This window comes from Hippocampus bargibanti, linkage group LG18 (assembly GCF_051943395.1).
Source record: "Hippocampus bargibanti isolate YZ-2025 linkage group LG18, ASM5194339v1, whole genome shotgun sequence".
Taxonomy (NCBI): domain Eukaryota; kingdom Metazoa; phylum Chordata; class Actinopteri; order Syngnathiformes; family Syngnathidae; genus Hippocampus; species Hippocampus bargibanti.
Genome location: NC_142751.1, coordinates 1808732 through 1830158, shown reverse-complemented (window position 1 = coordinate 1830158; position 21427 = coordinate 1808732). Strand labels below are relative to the sequence as shown.

The 21427-nt window shown below is 45.1% G+C and overlaps 2 protein-coding genes across 9 annotated transcripts in view; both read left to right on the top strand.

The window, feature by feature from the left end:
• Positions 1–5569: 5569 nt before the first annotated feature.
• stoml2 (stomatin (EPB72)-like 2) lies at positions 5570–15898 on the top strand. 2 transcript variants are annotated; one of them, XM_089020983.1, is made up of 10 exons: positions 5570–5730; positions 6827–6979; positions 7270–7369; positions 7507–7565; positions 8353–8454; positions 8538–8672; positions 14552–14696; positions 14787–14866; positions 15568–15696; positions 15768–15898. In XM_089020983.1, exons 1-10 carry the CDS (start codon positions 5686–5688, stop codon positions 15867–15869), a joined length of 1050 nt encoding a protein of 349 aa, XP_088877109.1. In that variant the 5' UTR covers positions 5570–5685; the 3' UTR covers positions 15870–15898. The 2 variants fall into 2 exon arrangements, with proteins under 2 accessions (XP_088877109.1, XP_088877110.1); XM_089020984.1 differs by having other exon boundaries at positions 5591–5730; positions 6832–6979.
• A 1585-nt stretch (positions 15899–17483) lies between these two features.
• pigo (phosphatidylinositol glycan anchor biosynthesis, class O) overlaps positions 17484–21427 on the top strand; it is a 29228-nt gene continuing 25284 nt past the window's right edge. For 2 of the 7 annotated variants that reach the window (XM_089020977.1, XM_089020980.1), the window contains exons 1-2: positions 17738–18304; positions 18403–18881. In XM_089020977.1, the coding sequence (XP_088877103.1) occupies positions 18291–18304; positions 18403–18881 (493 nt within the window). In that variant the 5' untranslated portion in view covers positions 17738–18290. Of the gene's footprint in view, positions 17630–17734; positions 18305–18402; positions 18882–21427 lie in introns of those variants that run through there. The other 5 variants (XM_089020976.1, XM_089020981.1, XM_089020975.1 and 2 more) reach the window with 5 other exon arrangements.

Here is a 21427-nt window from a genome sequence, read left to right as displayed (position 1 = left end):
CAACTCATCGCCCAACGGTTCTGGTGGCCGGGGTTCCGAAGGGACATCACCAGCTTCGTGAAAGCCTGCCCGACCTGTGCTTGTGGGAAAGCTTCCCACCAGCCCCCGGCAGGACTCCTCCAACCGCTACCGGTGCCGTCCAGACCCTGGTCTCACATCTCCGTCGACTTCGTGACAGGCCTCCCCCCCTCCCGTGGCAAGACGGTCGTCCTCACCGTTGTGGACCGATTCTCCAAGTCGGCCCACTTCGTCCTGTTAACCAGGTTGCCGTCCGCCATCGAGACGGCTCAACTCCTGGTTAACCACGTCGTCCGTCTCCACGGGATTCCGACGGACATCGTGTCGGACCGGGGACCGCAGTTCGTGTCCAAGGTATGGAAGCGTTTCTGTCGGTCCCTAGGGGCGTCGGCGAGCCTGTCATCTGGATACCATCCCCAGACCAACGGACAGACGGAGAGGAAGAACCAGGACCTGGAGGCGGCCCTCCGGTGCGTGTGCCTCCACAACCCGGCGTCGTGGGCCCTGCACCTACCTTGGGTGGAGTACGCCCACAACTCCCTGGTCTCCGCAGCCACAGGTCGGTCCCCATTCATGTCCGCCTGTGGCTATCAGCCGCCCTTGTTCCCCACACAGGAGGGCCAGGTGGAGGTCCCGTCTATTGAACATCACCTCAGACGGGCCCACCGAGTCTGGAAGGAGACCAGGGACGCCCTGACACGCACCGCATCCCGGAACCAGCGGTTGGCGGACCGTCATCGGAGACAGGCACCCAACTACCAGGTCGGGCAGGAGGTGTGGCTGTCCACGAGGGACCTTCGGCTGGCAGGGTCTTCAGCCAAGCTGGGCCCACGCTTTACGGGTCCCTTCCCCATCGAGGCCATCCTCAGCCCGGTCTCGGTGAGGCTCCGGCTGCCACCCACCATGAGGATCCACCCCGTCTTTCACGTTTCCCTCCTCAAGCCAGTGGAAACCAGCTCCTTAGCCCCCACTCCCACCCCCCCACCTCCCCCCCGGATGTTGGCCGACGGACCGGTCTACACCGTGCGGGAGATACTGGACTCCAGGCGCATGGGCAGAGGAGTGCAGTACCTGGTCGACTGGGAGGGCTATGGACCGGAGGAACGACAGTGGGTCCCACGTGCCTGGATCCTCGACCCATCTCTCATCCGGGCGTTCCATGCGGCTCACCCTTCCAAACCTGGAGGGCCGCCAAGAGGCGTCCATTGAGGGGGGGGCACTGTCACATCTCGTCGCCGTCCTGGGCGCGCCCCGCCCCTCCTGTCATCTCCTCCGCTGCTCCCTGGAGACGGCCCCTCCCATCATCACGCACCTGGGTTCCCACAGCTGTTTGTCATTCCCGTGATTGTGCCTTCTGACTATATCTACCGATTGCGCTATCCAGTCTCCGTCGGAATATTTCGGAAGTCACCCCCATTACTACCTTGCTGTCAGGTTCGCTATTTCTTCCATTGCCGTTACGCACATTCCCCACTTTATGAGTTTGTTGTTTTGCATGCGTGTTTCAGTAAAAGACTTTACCCTGATCTCTGTCTCGCCGTTGCATTTCGGATCCAAGCCTTCCCTCCTTCCCTCGCCACTCGAGCCCGGCGTCCTTGCCTCGAGTAGCGTAACAGGAGTCAATCAATGGGAGCGGGTATTTGTTCTTGGTAGTTATTTCATTTAGCCCACGATAGTCCACGCATGGACGCAGCGATTTATCTTTTTTGGCGATAAAAAAGAACCCAAGGGTGACCGCGATGGCCGAATGAGCCCGGCCGCGAGTGAGGAGTCAATGTCGTCCCGGAGAGTTTGTTGTTCGGGTTGGGAGACGTTGTAAAGTCGAGAACTGGGGAACGGAGCGTTGGGCTGGAGGTCAATGGCGCAATCATAGGGACGGTACGGTGGTAAGGACAGGGCGCTGTCCTTGCTGAACGCCTGTCGTAGGTTGTGGTAACAGGGCGGGACCCCCTCTAAACTAATAATCTCCGGTGGGTGGTTGCGAGATGATGACGAACCGCCCGCGACCGACCTGAGGCAGTGAGCGTAGCAGAGGGAGCTTCACCCCTGAATGGTAGGTCCGTCCCACGAAATGGCCCCCAGCCAAGGTAAACCCAGCACGCCGGTATTCTACGTGGTTGCCCGAGAGTACGAGTCGAAGCAGCGCTGTTTCTTGCTTAACCTCGGCGAGTAACCGACCGTCGAGATCGAGTACGCTCCGACTCGCCCCCAGCTGGACAACCCGACAACCCAACGCAGACACGACGCGCAGATCTATGAAACCGCCTTCGGCCCCCGAATCCACTAGGGCCCGAACGGACATGGTCCTGGTGGGGCCGTGGTTTACGGCGTCCAGTTCAAGTCTCCGCAACGCGAACCCACCCGCAGACCTTAACGGGACCCGTAGTTTGGGAGGACGGGGCGACTTATAGTCACTGAAGGGCTTTCCAGGAAGCCCCCAGCTAGGACAGTCCGGGGCTCTGTGTCCCGACTTCCCACAGAGTTGGCAAGCCGGGCCGGTGTTGCGTCGCTCCGGCTGCTGTGGAGCGGCCCTTTCACCCCCCATCTCCATAGGCTCCACGCCCGCGTGGCCCCCGCACAGAGAGGTCCGGGCACCGCCCCCTCGGGCCCCCGCCGGCGGCTCGGGACTAGCCTGAGCAGCACGCTTCCGGATCCTCTCTCGCATCCGGTTGACAAGCTGCAGCGTGAGGGAGATGAGCTCGCAAAGGCTGGAGCACTCGTCGCGCGTGGCCAGTTCGTCCTTCAGCGCCGCATTGAGCCCGCGCCGAAACATTCCCCGCAGGGCGCGGTCGTCGTAACCGCTGGCGGCTGCCTGGACATGGAAGGCGACGGAATATTCCGCCGCCGATCGGGTGCCCTGGTGGCAGATCCACAGCTGGGCCTCTGCTTCCTGCCCACTCACCGGGTGATGGAACACCTGCCGCAGCTCGGCGATGAAGTCCGGGAAGGAGGCTCGGAGCTCCGGCCAAGATTCACAGACGGCCAACGCCTAAGCGGCTGCCGGGCCGGCAAGCAGGCTGGTAAGAAACGACACTTTTGCCGCGACGGTGGTGCATACGGATGGTTGTTGGTCGAATACTATGGAGCACTGCAGCAGGAATTGCGCACAGCGTCCGGGCTCCCCTCCGTAACGGGCGGGGTGTGGGATGTTGGGTTCGCAGCTCATAGGTTGGCAAGGGACGGCCACCGAGGCGGAGGCACCACTGGTCTCAAGTCTCTCTACCCGTTGGGCCAATCGGGTGATGTCGCGTCAGACCTCCGCAAGGGCTGGCACCAATTCACCGAGCTGCTCCGCCTGCTAAGTGAGGACGGAGAAGATGCGGTTACTGTCTGCGGGATCCATGGTGGTCGGAAGATTCTGTCACGTTCCAGCAGCGACAGTGGCAGCTGACGAGCGGGAACATTAGGGATAGGTGGTGGATCGCTAAGCAGGAATGAGGCGTTAGTGCAGGCAGTTGATTTATTAACAGAAAGCGCGGGTCCGAGATGACGCGGACCCGGTAAAAAGGTATGTAAAACAAAAAGAATGACTAAACAACAATGCTAGTGGGTGAGCGGCGGCAATCCACCCAACCACAATAACAAACAAAACAAAGAGGCACACGAGGGTGCAAACACAGCCTACGACGCAGTGCAGTTAAACAAATGCGATCGTGGCTAAAATAATTCCTCGGGCGAAGCAACTCACATACTGAATACACGTTCAAGGTGCTGGCAAGGCGCGAGGCGAAGTATCGTCCGACGCTTGGTAAGTGCCAGCGTCTGGTTTAAATGTCCAACAGTCAGTGATGAGGGAATTGACAGCAGCTGGCGGACGGCGGGAGCAGAGGCCCCGCCCAGCTGTCAACTCGCTCATGACAAAAGTCAGCTTTATTGTCAAATATGCTAGTATGCATGACATACAGCAAATATGAAATTACTGTCCTCTCGGACCCAGCACGCAAGGCACTTATAATGACTTTAACAAACATAATAAACATGAAAACGCCAATTTGCCGGGAGGGGGAGCCGCAAGACATTGTCTCACATCTCCTGTCCCACATAAATCCACTTCAATTCCAAGCCGCGACAGTTCTACATACGCATCGGCGCTCTGCGCTGATGCTCCTTCTTATCGCGGGCTCCTCAAGCCATGCATCCATCCAACCGCAGACTGTCCAACAGCACCGACCTTTCCGCTGAAGAAAGTGGGGCTGTGAAGATGCTGCCCATTACAAGCGCAAAAAAAGCACAATGGCCCAAGAGCTGTCCAGCAATGACAGTCAAATGGCACCGACATTCCTCCCATTCAAAAACAGTACTGGCATATTCATGCTGCCGAAACTGCTCAGTCTCCTCCTTGATGATTGTCGTGACCAAAAATGCTGAAAAACAATCTGTATCCGTTCCACACGACGCACAACAACACAAAGTGACAAAAGAAAACACAATAACAAGACAAAAACAACAACAAAAAAGCAAGGCTCATGAGAGCACTTGCTGACGGCTGCCTACTCAGGCGCCATCTTGAAAAAATATATATATACCTGTATATATATATATATATACATATATATATTTGGAGTCTTGCACAGAGCTAGGATACTTTTGTTTTGATGTGGTTTGGGTGGAAATGATGATGATGATGATGATGATGATGATGATGATGATGATGATGATGATGATGATGATGATGATGATGATGATGATATTATTATTATTATTATTATTATTATTATTATCCATCCATCCATTTTCCGTACCGCTTATTCCTCATTAGGGTCGCGGGGGGTGCTGGAGAGTATCTCAGCTGTCTTCGGGCACGAGGCGGGGGACACCCTAAATTGGTTGCCAGCCAATCGCAGGGCACACAAAGACGAACAACAGTCACTCTCACACTCACACCTAGGGACAATTTGGAGTTGTCAATCTGCCTGCCATGCATGTTTTTGGAGTGTGGGAGGAAACCGGAGGACCCGGAGAAAACCCACGCGGGTCCGGGGAGAACATGCAAACTCCACACAGGGAGGCCGGACCGGGACACGAACCGGCGACCTCTGCACTGTGAAGCCATTGTGCTAACCACTCAACTATCGGGCCGCCTATTATTATTATTATTATTATTATTATTATTATTATTATTATTATTATTATTATTATTATTATTATTATTATTATTATTATTATTATTCGTGTTAGGTGACGTAATGATTTCGGAAAAAACAACAAATTCATTTTGCAAAGAAAGCTCAAAGTTGCATTCCGAGAGTTTTTGATAGTTGCAACAGGAAGTGTCATCGACAGTGCTTCGCGCTTACAAGTGCAATGTCTTATTGTCATTACTTTCATGCTTTTAAAATATTTGTGTAAACCCGTTTTGTTATATTGCTTGTCAAACACAACATTCTATATTATTATTATTATTATTATTATTATTAGTAGTAGTAGTAGTAGTAGTAGTAGTAGTAGTAGTAGTAGTAGTAGTAGTAGTACAGTAGTAGTCGTCGTAACGGAACCGCAGATCCCACGTCGTTGTTGCACAGCGGCGACATTTCTAACGCTGCACCAATGATGTAACTTTCCTGATAGGTCATATACAGCAGAGTGGGGACTTCCGACGAGTGGAATTTACTTTCAATTCACAATTCCTGTCACATAGCGTTATTCATTCATTGCAATTTAGTTTATATGATGATCCGAACACTGTTTCGCACCGGTGGGTCCCTCCTTCAGGTAAATTTAAATCATAGTGCATTTGCATTAGCGGTTTGTTTTACGTTTATTTTTATGATGCGAACCAATTTTTTTGTACATTGGAAACACTCCCATTCATAAACAAATTCACTCATTTTGTGACAGCCTAATCTGGTTTCCTCCCACATTGCAAACACCTGCACGGTAGGTTCATTGATGACTCTAAATGAATGTGAATGATCCATTCTCTAAATATGATCTATTGTTTGGCAACCAGTTCAAGGAATACACCACCCACTGTCCTAAATCAGTTCTGATCGGCTCCAGCAAGCCGCGACCCTCGTGAGGCCAAGAAACTCAGATAAAACATAAATGAATTGATAGGCATGCATGTATTTTTGTGGAAATGAATATCTATTTAGTTTCTACAATATTGGATTGGATGTACCTTTATTCATCTCACAGTGGAGAAATTTACATTTCACAGCAGCAAAGTTATGAAAGGAAAGGGAAATGAAAGAAGTAGAAAAACAAAATACAGGAGCTGCTGGAAAGGCAGCCACTTCCGCGGTCTTGAAGTAAAAACAAACTAGAATTTAAATTTTAAAAATAAGGTCTGGAGGTCGTGGTTGGTTACCTGTAGTTGAATGGTTCTCAAAACATCATGTGTATGCTAGCTGTCTAGCTGGCTACCTAGATAGCTATCTATTTGCTATTTTCTGTCTATTAGCTATCTATCTAGCTAGCTGGCTCTCTGGCTGTCTATCTATTAGCAAGCTAGCTATTAGCTATCTACCGAGCTAGCTACCTGGCTGGCTATCTATTTGCTAGCTTTCTAACTATTTCAGTTATTCCGGGCTGAGTGAACGCTGGTGCGTGTGGCTGCCTCGACTCACCCACAGAAAAAAACTTATCCTGTGACTGTAAAGTGACCTTGAGAGAAAGGCGCTTAGAAATACAATGTATTATTATTATTATTATTATTATTATTATTATTATATGACAACACGGAGAGGCATTCATTCTTCAGCACTTGATGTACCCTCTTTGTGACATGAAGAAGTTCTATATAAAAGAGGAGATAACCCCGTATATATATATATATATATATATATATATATGTTTTTTTTTCTAGCACAGCCGACGAACCGTGCCAAAGTTGTGGGTGTCCCCACTGCAGCAGCGATGGGCCTCGAGTCTGCCGATGAACACAGTGGTCCTGTTTGTGCCACAGCAGGAAGCGTGGGTAGTTGAGAGAATGGGTCGCTTTCATCGCATCCTCGAACCGGTATGGGTTTTTTTTTTTGGTTGTTGTTGTTGTTTTACAATCGGTTCAATCGGCACAGTGACATTTTAGGATTGAGACCTAGCAGATGACAAATGCAAAGCAGACCACCTTATGTGTGTGCCAATCCTCTAAAGCTGTTGAAAACTAAACTTTGGGCCGCGGTAATGCAGCACCGATTACAACTCAATTAATTTGTTAATGTCTTCCACTCACTACAGCATAAACTTAACAGGTGTGAACACGTTTTTTGCACTCCACTTGCTCATCCTCTCCTGGTTGACCTCCTCTAGGGGTTAAATTTCCTCATCCCAGTGCTTGACCGAATCCGGTATGTGCAAAGTCTCAAAGAAATTGTCATTGATGTCCCTGAGCAGTCTGCAGTATCTTTAGGCAAGTCATCCTGTCATGTGTTTACGCTGTGAAAAAAAACACAAAACAATGAACGCTCCAACAGTCTTCACACAAGTTGATATTCAATCCTTTGTAATTATAGAATGTTTCAATTGTACTTCTAATCTGTTTGCCAGATAATGTAACACTCCAGATTGATGGAGTTCTGTATTTACGGATCCTGGACCCTTTCAAAGTAAGAGTTTCAAATTGATGTGATAAATTGTACATTTTCTACCCCGATACGTCTATGTAAGCTCTCAGTCATACAGGAGTGGTCCATCGATGAGAAGGTTTCTTCAGCCATCTGTACTTCTTTGAAGGTGTCTGACGTTTCGCTTCTTATCCAAGAGGGTTTGTCAGCGAACAAAAATTTTTGCTGGTAGTTTTGGCCCTATATATATATATATATCCCTACTGTCCAGACGTGGCGGTGCCAGACTCTGCTATGATAGGTCCCTGCTCTCAGGTTCGGGGGAGCCGAGGATTATTCCTTGAGGCTACACTGATTACTTCTATTGTCCAGGCTGATTATGGGGTGTACGACTGGCCCGACTACGACCTACAGCATAACTAACCCTATGTTGCCTAAGAAGTCTGTTGTACGAACGATCCAAATTAAACCTCACCCCACCATGGCGATTTAGTGAAGGGTTTTGCTGTTTTATGAACATAGCTTCTTTTACTCCCCTTTCAAGCGATCTATTTTCTTTCGCTAAGATTTTAACCTCACTGTTGTCAAATTTATGGTTGCTAGCTTTTAGGTGCATATGTACCGCAGATTGAGGCCCACTAGTATTATCCCTGCGATTTTTATAAAGTATTTTTTTTAGAATTTGTTTAGTCTCCCCAATTTATTGCTCTTTACAATTTTCATTTTTACAATGTATTGAATAAACACCACTTTGTTTTTGATTTCGTTTCTACCCCGATGTCACTGATTTTTTTTGTTTTTTTTTTTTATGTAAAAATGTTCGCCCCAGGCTAGTTATGGCGTTGAGGACCCGGAATATGCTGTCACGCAGCTGGCGCAGACCACGATGCGTTCAGAACTGGGCAAACTCACCCTGGATAAAGTGTTCAGGGTAGCAACATGCTATTAAATCTCACTTTGTCGATAATATTGTGTCTAAACAAGATAAGAACCAGTTTGTTGTTTCCTCTGAAGGAGAGAGAGTCCCTGAACGCCAACATTGTTCACTCCATCAACCAAGCTTCAGACGAGTGGGGAATCCGTTGCTTGCGGTATGAAATTAAAGATATACATGTTCCACCTCGTGTGAAGGAATCCATGCAGATGCAGGTGAGGTTTAAAGATCGATGTTTACGTTTGTTAAATGTGCTCAATCCCCCTTTTTCATAATTACAAGAAAAACACTAGGTTTATATAACACAAGATGCATAATAATAATCATCATAATAATAATAAATTTCATTTCTAAGCACCTTTCAAAACTCTCAAGGTCACTACAGTCACAGGATAAAATTTTCCTGTGCGTGTGCAGCGGCAACCACATGCGCCAGCATTCACTCAACCCCGAAGTAACTGAAATAGATAGAAAGCTAGCTAGCTCGCTAATGGATAGCAAATAAATAGTTAATAGATAGCCAACAGCTAGACATTTTACAGCCAGCCACCTAGACAGCTAATAGCTAGCCAGCTAGCTAATGGATAGCTAATTGATAGCCAACAGCTAGCCAGCTAGCTAGCTAGCTAATGATAGCTAATAAATAGCTAATAGATAGCCAGATAGCCAACAGCTAGCCCGTCAGCTAGACGACTAATTGCTAGTCATCTAGATAGCTAATAGCGAGCCAGTCAAATAGCTATATACAGTGAGACCTCAACTTACGAACTTAATTGGTTCCCAGACAGAGTGTGTAAGGCGAATAGTGTGTATGTAAAAAAAAATCCCATAGGAAACCATTAAAATGGGAATAATCCGTTCCCGGGTTTCCATAAAATATACTTTTCAACTAAATAAGCCTTAAAACTACACACAACATACCTTATTCTTCTCTTCTTCTTTTCCATTCGGCTTTCCCCTTCAGGGGTCGCCACAGCGAATCAATGTCCTCCATCTATCCCGGCTTTGTGCATCCTCTTCTCTCACACCAGCTACCTTCATGTCCTCCTTGACCACATCCATAAACCTCCTCTTGGGTCTTCCTCTCGGTCTCCTGCCTAGCAGTTCAAGGCTCAGCATCCTTCTCCCGATATAGTCACTCTCTCTCCTCTGGACATGTCTAAACCATCACATTCTGGCCTCTCTGACTTTCTCTCCAAAGCCTCTAATATGAGTTGTCCCTTTAATGTACCTATACCTGAGCCTATCCAACCTGGTCACTCCCAAAGAAAACTTCAACATATTCAGCTCTGCTACCTCCATCTCTGCTTCCTGTCTTTTCTTCATTGGCACTGTCTCCAGTCCAAACATCATGGCTGGTCTCACCACTGTTTTATACACTTTTCCTTTCATCCTAGCTGAAACCCTCCTATCACACATTACACCTGACATTCTTCTCCAGCCGCTCCAGCCTGCCTGGACACGTTTCATCACCTCTTTTCCACACTCTCCATTGCTCTGGACAGTTGACCCCACTTAAAATCTTCCACCTTCTTTATCTCTTCTCCCTGTAGCACCACTCTTGCACTTGGATCCCTCTCATTCACACATGTATATTCCGTCTTGCTGCGACTGATCTTCATTCCTCTCCTTTCCAGGGCATTTCTCCACATCTCTAGTTTCTCCGCCACCTGTTCCCTGTTCTCGCTACAGATCACAATGTCATCTGCAAACATCATGGTCCAAGGAGATTCTTGTCTAACATCATCTGTCAGCCTGTCCATCACCATAGCAATAAGAAGGGGCTCAGAGCTGACCCCTGGTGGAGTCCCACCTCCACCTTGAATTCCTCAGTCATACCGACAGCACACCTCACAACTGTCTTACAGTCATGATACATGTCTTGCACCGCTCTGACATACTTTTCCGTCACTCCAGACTTCCTCATGCAATGCCACAGCTCTTCTCTGGGCACCCTGTCATACGCTTTCTCCAGATCTACAAAGGCACAATGCAAGTCCTTCCGACCTTCTCTGTACTTCTCTATCAGCATTCTTAAAGCAAACACTGCATCTGTCGTACTATTTTTTTGGCATGAAGCCATACTGCTGCTCACAAATGTTCACTTCTACTCTTAGTCTAGCTTCAACTACTCTTTCCCAGAGTTTCATTGTATGGCTCATCAACTTTATTCCTCTGTAATTAGTACAACTCTGCACATCTCCTTTGTTCTTAAAAATGGGCACGAGTACACTTCGTCTCCATTCTTCAGGCATCTGTTCACCATCTAAGATCTTGTTGAATAACCCAGTCAGGAACACCACCACCACCTCTCCAAGACACTTCCATACCTCGATTGGTAAATCATCAGGCCCGAGTGCCTTTCTATGTATAATAAATGTCCTGTTGTATTGTAATGATAGAAATACACTGCATTGTATCATAAAGTCACTATTTACATTTGTGATGGCCATTGATCGCTTGATGGAATATCGTTGGAGGTCAAAGGGAATTGCTGTTTGGAAAGAGAGGCACATTACATAAGGACTGTAATTAAAGAAATAAACTGTGCTGTAAAATAAAGTTTTATTTACCTTTTTGATGGTCGTTGATAGCTTATAATATGAGAGTCACCTTCCATAAGGACTGTTGATAACTTAACCTCTGTTGTGGCTTCTCTTTTTTCTTTGGAGACTCCTCATCATTTTTGCTGATTAAAAACCTCTTAATTGACACCTGTTGCTTTCTGACTTGTAAGGTCTTACGAAGCTGAGGCATCACATTATCGCTCATCATGTTGATGATTATCATAGCCAGTCTTTTCTGGATTGACTGTTCACTAAAAGCCTGCACATCATTCCACTTAGCCAACATTGCCTTTATGAGCTCACTTGATGCTGCAGCCATCACCTCCTCGTCGCCCTCAGATGTTCTCGAACCATCCGTTACTGGCTTTAAAATCCTCAATAAGCGCCGAACTTCCAGGTTGGCGCATGGCGATATCGGCGTGAATTAGCTGTGCTTTCTCACATAAAATAGCTTTACTCACGGTGTCGTCGGATAGCTGCTTTTCGTTAATCCAAATTAACAGAAGTTTTTCAACTTCTTCGATTGCCCGAGACCGTCGCTTTGAGAGCACGGAAACACCTTTTGCAACAGACGCACCTTTGATGGCTTTTCTGTTCCGGAGAATGGTAGCAATCGTTGACTCAGCATAGCCGTGCTCGGCCACTAAATCACAAAAACACACACCTCGTTCGTGTTTTTCAATTATCTCCATCTTATCAGCGACTGTGATTTTATTTTGTGTCTTCTTGGGCTGAACACGAGCCTGTGGTGTTTTTTTTCCGGTCCCATCATAATAAAATTACAGTGAAACCTCAATTTACGAACGCCTTATAATACGAACTTTTCATCATGCGAACGTCAAATTTATGAAAATTAAGCCTTATAATAAGCAATATTTTCATAATACACACCCACCATGGCCGGTCCATCAAGCACACGACCTTCGGATCTGGCGAAAGTGATCTTCGGCTGTAGCACACGACCGAACAGCGCTCCAGCCGGCGCTACTTTCCATACCCCTTCTCATTGAATGCACACGTCGATCGCCTACTTGGAGCTTTTTGCTGATAATTTTACTATTATAGGACCGGAAAATAAACACCACAGGCTCGTGTTCAGCCTCAGTTCAAATGTGGTGCGTTTCTATGAATAAATTGAAGAAACTACCAGCCGTACACGTCTATTCTGCTCTGTTTGTTTGTCATCCATGACTTGGTGTGCGTTCAGGTTCGAGAATAGCGCACGACTTCTTATGACTCTAGGCTGTTTGGAAAGCATTGTCTAACTGAATGAGCAGGGACAAACACTTGCCAACGTTTTTGTGTTGCTACACTTGAACGCACCCCCTTGTCAAGATGCGATAGAAGTGATTGTGATTGGCTAAAGGGTAGAGTCATGTGTCATGGTAAGCCAATCGGAGCTAGTGTTTTCACACACACTGGAACAGCGTGTCAATAGTCACGCTAAATTGTCACGTGCGAGTTGACAGCTCGGGCGTGGCTTCCGCTCGCGACACTTCAATTTCATTTCATTTCAACGAGTCACTGTCACCTCACCAGTGACATGATTACGACGGAAGTGCATCGCTATGCCCTGTGCTCCAAAAGTTTGCTTTGGACGAGGTGATTGTTAGACGCGAGTGTGCCATTTTATTCGCCCCGCCCGCCTTCTTTTGTCGCATTTTATTCCGCGTCCGTGGAATCATCGGACTCGCGCCTTTTGTTGTAATAAAATCTCTGCCAGCACCTACGGGACTCGAAGTGAATGCAGATGACATTGAGGAGCTTGTTGCTGACCATAATGAGGTCATCAACACAGATAATTTGATTTGCCTTCAAGAGGACAAGCAGAAGCAGGCCATTCAACAGTTGATGTGCAGGCTTTTATTGAACAGTTCCATCCAGAAAAGGCTATGAGAATCATCAACATGATGAATGATAATGTGATGCCTCAGTTTCGTAAGACCTTACAAGTCAGAAAGCAACAGGTGTCAATTAAGAGCCATCAATGACCATCACAAATAAAGTGACTTTATTATACAATGCAGTGTATTTCTTTCATTACAATACAATAGCACATTTATTATACATAGGATAAGGTAGGTTGTTTGTAGTTTTAAGGCTTATTTAGTTGAAAAGTATGTTTTATGGAAACCCGGGAACGGATTATTCCCATTTTAATGGTTTCCTATGGGAATTTTTTTTTTAGATACACACTTATCGCCCACACCTACACACTCTGTCTGGGAACCAATTAAGTTCATAAGTTGAGGTCTCACTGTATCAGCAAAAAGCTCCAAGTAGGTGATCCACGTGTGCATTCAATGAGAGGGGGTGTGGAAAGTAGCGCGAGCTTGAGCGCTGTTCGGTCGTGTGCTTCCGCCGAAGATCACTCCACCAGATCCGAAGGTCGTGTGCTTGATGGACCAGCCGTGGTGGGTGTGTATTATGAAAATAGTGCTTATTATAAGGTTTAATTTTCATAAATTTGACGTTCGTAAGATGAAAAGTTCGTAAGATAAGGTGTTTGTAAGTTGAGGTCTCACTGTATTTTTTAGCACAGCCTCATGAGTCCTGTACTTTGTGACTCCGAGTATGAGGAATAATAATAATAATAATAATAATAAATATAGGGCCTAAACTACCAGTAAGACTTTTCATCGGTGGACCACTCCTGTACGACTGAGAGCTTACACAGACGAATGATAATAATCACGTTTATTGAGAAGCCTGAGAGCAGTCGGTATCTCTCCTTTTTACAGCGCGGGTGTAACAGTCTTTGGCTGAAGGAGCTTCCCAATGCTGTCAGGATGGGCTGAAGATGGGCGTCGGAGGGGTTGTCCATCTTAGCTTTTATAATAATAATAATAACACATTTTATTTCAAGCGCCTTTCAAAGCTCTCAAGGACATCAATAGAAGTAATCAGTGGAGCCGCAGGGAGTGTGACAGAAGTAATCACTGGAGCCGCAGGGAGTAGTCCTCTGCTCCCCCCAACCTGAGAGCAAGGACCAATCATAGCACCACATCTGGGCCGTAGGGATATATAGAGCCGAAACTACCAGTAAGACTTTAGTTCGCTGACAAAGCATCTTGGATAAGAAGCGAAATGTTTGACACCTTCAAAGAAGTACAGATGACGGCTGAAGAAACCTTTTCATCGATGGACCACTCCTGTACGACTGAGAGCTGACACAGACGAATAATAATACATTTCATTTATAAGCGCCTTTCAAAACTCACTAATCACACTCTTTTACAGACTGTATAGCAAACAACTTTCAAATTGTGTAAAAAATCTGGTTGAAAGACGTTAGCATTTGGAAGTGGGGTTTCACTATCAAGTGAGGCAAATGAAAGTTAGTATATTTTGATACAATACAGTACAGTAAATATAGTACAGGTAATATCCGAGTTTCGACCGGGTCCCGTTCCGACAAAACGGTTGTAAGTCAAACGGTCGTAAATCGAAATCCATTCAAAATGGCCGCACATGTATGTAATGTAATTCTCTGTGACGTGCAATAATTTAGAAACACCATATTGCAGGTAGAGGCTGAACGTAAGAAGAGAGCCACAGTGCTGGAGTCTGAAGGAACAAGGGAATCTGCCATTAATGTCGCAGAGGGTAGTAAACAAGCTCAAATTCTTGCCTCAGAGGGTGAAAAGGCGGAACAAATCAACAAAGCGGCTGGTTGGTGCATTTGATAAGTTATTGTTTTGTACTAGAGTTACGGTTAGAAGTAGTTTTTGTTTATTTGTTTGTTTCACTTACATTTGCCAGGTGAAGCCCAAGCAGTCTTAGCATTAGCTGAAGCCAAAGCCAAGGCCATCCGGGTTCTATCTGATGCCCTCGCTGAGCAGGTGAGTAATTTTCCCTTTTTTGGGGCTTGGTATGGTGCCAATCCAATCTGAAACATCTCCCTGTTCATTTTACTGCCTCAAACAGGGATGAGAATTTCTGACTTTTTCAGACCAAATGGCCAGATAATAAGAATAAGAATAAGAATAATAAGAATAATAAATGACTTCAACAAAATGTCAGAATGTATTATATATATATATATATATATATATATATATATATATATATATATATATATATATATATATATATATATATATATATATATGTGTGTGTGTGTGTGTGTGTGTGTGTGTGTGTGTGTGTGTGTGTGTGTGTGTGTGTGTGTGTGTGTGTGTGTGTATATATATATATATATATATATATATATATATATGCACGCAAGGAGAAAATTCCATGCGCGCAGGGTGTATATCGTGTGTTATATCGAAATTTTTCGTGAGAATATCGATATAACGAGACTTTACTGTATATATATATATATATATATATATATATATATATATATATATATATATATATATATATATATATATATATATATATATATATATATAGATATATATATATATATAGATAGATAGATAGATAGATAGATAGATAGATACACACACACACACAGTATATATGCCTGTGCACAGCCGGCACTCCACCTTTTTTTTCAGACTTTTTTCTCATTTGTCATTCTCATCCCTGCTAGAATGGAAATGCGGCCGCATCACTGAGCGTGGCTGAGCAGTATGTGTCTGCGTTTTCCAACCTGGCCAAAGAGTCCAACACTGTCCTTCTCCCGACAAATACAGGCGACATTAGCAGCCTGGTTACACAGGTAAACATGTGAAAACCTGAAAGATGTTTTCTGAAATCATGAATTTACTAATTGTGTTGTCCTACCTGCAGGCCATGACCATTTATGGAACTTTAGCAAAGGCGAGTCCAAAGATCCCACCGGGAGGAGTGGAGAAGCGTGAAGATATTTCGAATCAATCAGAAGCTAAATAGCACAGAACACAATAAATGAACTGAAAATGCACCAGAAATCAAAATGATATGATTCCAATGGATGGTTAGATAGGATGACAAACTATTTTCAATGACTTGCATGGAGTTGCATGAGTGGAATTTTCCAACTGTCATCAATTTGACTTTTGGATGCGGCTCATGTTTGTCATTTACTGCGGGTACCATCGCTCTTTTCTGTCAAATGTAAAAATGTGATAATTAATTCAGGCAAGACAATCTTCATACACTTCATCATCGAAGTATAAGTGAAGACTGCATTTTTTTCCTACTGTACTAGTTTTGCGTTGAAACATGTCCGGATGTCTCATTGTGGGAATACCTCAATGTGTAGTATATTTAGTTTGTCATGATAAAATAGCAGGCAGCAAATTAATTTCAGCCCTCTAAAGGACAACCAACACCATTTTTTTTGTTTCCTAACTGACAACGCCAATAAAAATGACTTAGTGTCCCAAAACTGCCACAAATGAGCTCGAAACCGGGGAGATTCAGAAAGCCCCGCCCACTTGTTCGTGACATCACTATAGGTCACACACTGCATTGCCAGAATCAAAAGAATGACTTTAGAGAGTTCAGATTCTGAGAAGATGCTTTCTTGTTACTCATATATAAATATTATTTAACATTATAAATATGATTCAAATTGTTCTGAAGAGGAAAGCATAAATGTTTGCAATCCGTGAAAGAAGTCCTTCTGTATCAATTCGAGCCGTCTGCAAACGATGAAACCGATGAAGATCTGGACTCTGATGTAGAAAAATGCACAAGATGGCGCACAAGATGGCGCACAAGATGGCGCACAAGATGGCGCACAAGATGGCGCACAAGATGGCGCACAAGATGGCGCACAAGATGGCGCACAAGATGGCGCACAAGATGGCGCACAAGATGGCGCACAAAATGGCGCACAAGATGGCGCACAAGATGGCGCACAAGCTCCGTTGAAAACAGGCTGATTTTTCAGCTGGGAATTTGTGTAAACTTACACCTTCTTTATCCGTGTTACTGCAATTGGCTGCGACACACAACGATTCACCATTGCATTATTTATGTAGTTTTCCTTCTTTCGCGATCAACACAGACGGTGTTTTCAGACGAAAAAAAAAGTACCCAAAATGCATTGTGTGTCACTTTCTCGGTCAGGGGCGAATGTGACATCACTTCGGGCATTGTCATCAACTCGAAAACAAGACTTCATGAATATTCAGTGCGAGTCTGAAACTGTAAAATATAGCTATATGCGGCGGAATCTTTGTAAAATGCGCTCACTAGAAGTCATTTGAAATGATTTTACAAATTATGGACGCAACTTGTCCGAAGATGTCGGTTGTCCTTTAAAATATGTTAACATTTTTTTAAGATGAAATATTTTGCCTTTGTTCTGTTAGAAATAAATACAATGTCCAATCATCACATTTGTATTGACATTTGTTAACTTTGGTATATATTTTGTGCTTTCTCTTCAAATTCTATTTCTTACGGAAGAGGATTAGGGCCACTGAAGAAAAAAAAATACGGTTGGCAAAATTCTGACTTTAATCTCAGATTTCTGACTTCAAAGTCAGAATTATTTTCGTTGCGACTTTAAAGTCAGAATTCTGACTTTGTGACGTTCGTGGAGCTATTCAACGTTGGCCCTGTCAGCGTGTACAGTACGTTAAGTGTGGCTCGGAAGACAGGACATACAGTAATGGTTTCATCGTTTGCAGACGGCTCTGCTATCAGCTCCGCGGAGCACGGTAACTATGGACACAACAGCCATTAAACGAAACAAACACAACACACTGTTTACTCACCCTTCCTCAGTATGAATAATAATACATTTTATTTCATGTGCCTTTGAAAGCTCTCAAGGACACTTTATAGTCACAGACAAGCATACATACAATGATAAATAAAACACAATTATAAATAGAATACAACAAGTAAAATACAATTATAAATAGAAACAAAAGATAGAGCTACACAGAAAATGCAATTTTAAATAGGAGGGTTTTGAGATGGGATTTGAAGGTGGGAAGAGAATCGATAATACGAATGTTGGGAGGAAATGAGTCCGATGTGTTTCTTTTTTAACAAATCACTATTTCGGAAATGAATTTATTTTCAAAATACAATATCTTAAGTGGCTCCGTTCAGCTGTAAACACAAATTAATCGCCGCAAGACAAAAAGAAGTTCGAATGTTATGTTTTGTGTCATACTGAAACGGTTCCCCCTAACACTTCCGTTCCGTGCGCCTTAAAATTCCGACCCACTCTTGTCTTGGCTGTCCGGACCGCAGTTCGAATGAGTCGGGCTAAGTGTGCACCGTAGTGCATGTACACGAGACACCCGAACCCGACTGGGCCAAAACAACGACCATCAAGTCTGCCCCCGGTCCACCGCGGCAGGGGGGGCAATGACTTCTGCAAGGTCAGTGTGTTCAACAGCGAGTCGATATTTGACGCAAGTAACCGAGTGAAGAAATTGACAAGAGTCATGTTTTGATGCATCAATCGTTGTCGTTATAGAATGAAAGGACAACTGGTGCTCACCTCACTCCTCTGGGTGTGCGCGTTGTATTTTGTGGGAATTTACTTGTTTGTGGGTGGATTCTTGCTGGTCCGGTTGGAGGTGAACCGCACCAGCACCTGCGGAGACACACTGGAACCGAAGGGAGAGTCGAGAGACTTTTGTAGGGTCAAGCCACGTTTCCGAAGGACTGTTCTACTCATCGTCGACGCCTTAAAGATCGACTTTGCCCGCTTTGACCCCAACAACACTTCGCCTCGACATTTTGAAAACAAACTGCCTGTGTTTGAGGAGACTTCCGCGTGCAGGCCCGCCCAGTGCCGTTTGTACCCTTTTCGTGCTGACCCACCCACGACCACCATGCAGAGAATCAAAGGATTGACCACCGGGTCTCTGCCCACCTTTGTGGATATGGGGAGCAACTTTGCATCTCCGGCCATTTCAGATGACAACCTCATCCACCAGTTTGGTCAAATGGGTGAGTACTACATTAACATGCACTATCCCATTTTTTTAAGAGATTGTGGGAGTTTTTATACACAAATATTATTGCTGTTGTCTTATTTTTTGTACTCCATATGCACGAGTTATTACTGTCTCGTTTACCGACATCACCATCTATTGCACAGTTGTCAAAGTCAAGGCCCGGGGGCCAAATCCGGCCCACCACATCATTTTTTTCGGCCCGCGAAAGCAAATCTAAGTTGTGAAATTCCATGATGCTAGCTAAAATCCTAACCAAAATTTCATATTTTTGGATGTAAACCACAATAACAGTCATTATCCTTGACTTCAGATTTGAAAACTAGTTATTCATTAATTTGTTGTGCACTCTATATGTTATAAATGTGGAGGGTATTAAACATTGTAATGGCTTCCCCAAATTCATAATGGCCTTCGACAGGAAACCGTAACTACAATGTGGCCCGCAGCAAAAAATGACTTTGACACCCCTGAATTGCATTGGATTGGATTTGCCCTTATTAGTCTCGCAGTGGAGAAATGTACATTTCACAGCAGCAAAGTGATGAAAGGAATGAAAGTAGAAAAACAAAATACATGAGCTGCTGGAAAGGCAGCCACTCTCGCGGTGTCACGGTTTGCAAGGTGCTGATGGTGGTTGTGGATCCCAAAAAAGCAGGCAGGGGGAGCAGCAGGTTGTATTTGACAAATTGTATTAAAATAAAGTCTTGCTACGTCTTGGTCCACAACAGTCACGTCTCCTACTCTTTGTTCCTTCTCATTTTCCTCATTCATCAATTCTTCAAAGTACTCTTTCCATCTTCCCATCACACTACCGGTACCTGTTAATACATTGCCATCTATATCCTTAATTACCTGAACCTGCTGCAGGTCCTTACCATCTTTGTCTCGCCAGCCTGTAAAGGATCAGTCTCACCTTCCTTGCTGTCCAGCCGAGCATACAAGTCATCATAGGCCTCTTGTTTGGCCTTTGCCACCTTTACTTTAACCATGCGCTGCATCTCCTTGTACTGCTGCCTACTCTCATCCGTCCTCTCACTGTCCCACTTCTTCTTTGCTAACCTATTTCTCTGTATACACTCCTGCACCTCCCCATTCCACCACCAAGTCTCCTTATCTACCTTTCTTCCACTCGATACACCAAGTACTTTCCGACCTGTGTCTCTGATTATGTTCGCTGTAGTTTGCCAGTCATCTGGAAGGACCTCTTGCCCACCCAGTGCTTGTCTTACCTCCTTCCTAAATGTCATGCAACACTCTTCCTTTTTCAACTTCCACCATTTTGTCCTCACTTCAGCCTTTGGTTTCTTCATCTTCCTCACTGCCAGCGTCATCCTACACACCACCAACCTATGCTATCTGGCTACACTCTCACCAACCACTACTTTGCAGTCACTGATTTCCTTTAGATGGCGCCGTTGACACAAAATGTAGTCTACCTGTGTACTTCTGCCTCCACTCTTATAGGTCACCCTATGTTCCTGTCTCTTCTGAAAGAAAGTATTCACAATAGCCATTTCCATTCTCTTAGCAAAGTCAACCACTATCCGTCCTTCAGCGTTCCTCATCTGAAGTCCAAACCTGCCCGTCACCTCCTCATCATCTTTGTTTCCTGCGCCAATATGCCCATTGAAGTCTCCACCAATTACAACCCTCTCACTTCTCGGCATGTTCTGTATGACTTCATCAAAGTCCAACCAAAATTTCTCCTTCTCTGCCGGCTCACATCCTACTTGTGGGGCATACCCACAAACAACATTGAACATCACCCCTTCAATTTCTAGCTTCAGACTCATCATTCTATCTGATACTCTTTTTACTTCTAAGACATTCCTAACAAACTCCTCTTTTAAGATAACCCCAACTCCATTTCTCTTTCTGTCTTCACCATCATAGAACAACTTAAACCCTGAGCCTAAGCTTCTAGCCTTGCTCCCTTTCCATGGTCTCCTGAACACACAGTATGTCTACCTTCCTTCTCTGCATCATGTCAACCAGCTCTCTACCTTTACCTGTCATTGTTTCTACATTCAAAGTTCCTACTCTTAGTTCTATGCTCTTGGCGTTCCATTTCTCTCTTTTCCTCCGGGCACACCTCCCTCCTCTCCTTCTTCGACCAACAGTAGTCAATTTTCCACTGGCACCCTGAAGGTCAACAGTACCAACGGCGCCCGTTGTTAACCCGGGCCTCGACCGATCCGTTGTGGGATTCATAGGTTTGATTTGCATATTTGTTTTGGATTTTTTTTTTACGTCGGATGCCCTTCCTGACACAACCCTCTGTATTTATCCGGGCTTGGGACCGGCACAATAAGACACTGGCTTGTGCCCCCTTGTGGCTACATTAATAATAATAATAATAATAATAATAATAATAATACATTTCATTTGTAAGCGCCTTTCAAAACTCACACAGTCACTTTACAGTCGCAGGATAGGTTTTTCCTGCGGGTGAGCAGCAGCAGCCACTAAAAAAAAGCTAGCTAGCAAGTCAATAGATACCAAATAGCGAGCCAGTAGTGACGAGTAGATGAGGCATCC

Excerpts from the sequence above, each read along its gene's own strand:
- stoml2 (XM_089020983.1), top strand. The coding sequence starts at position 5,686 with ATGATGATCCGAACACTGTTTCGCACCGGTGGGTCCCTCCTTCAG. Across the intron at positions 6,980-7,269 it reads TTCATCGCATCCTCGAACCG|GGGTTAAATTTCCTCATCCC; the intron begins GTATGGGTTTTT and ends GACCTCCTCTAG. Across the intron at positions 14,697-14,786 it reads ACAAATCAACAAAGCGGCTG|GTGAAGCCCAAGCAGTCTTA; the intron begins GTTGGTGCATTT and ends TACATTTGCCAG.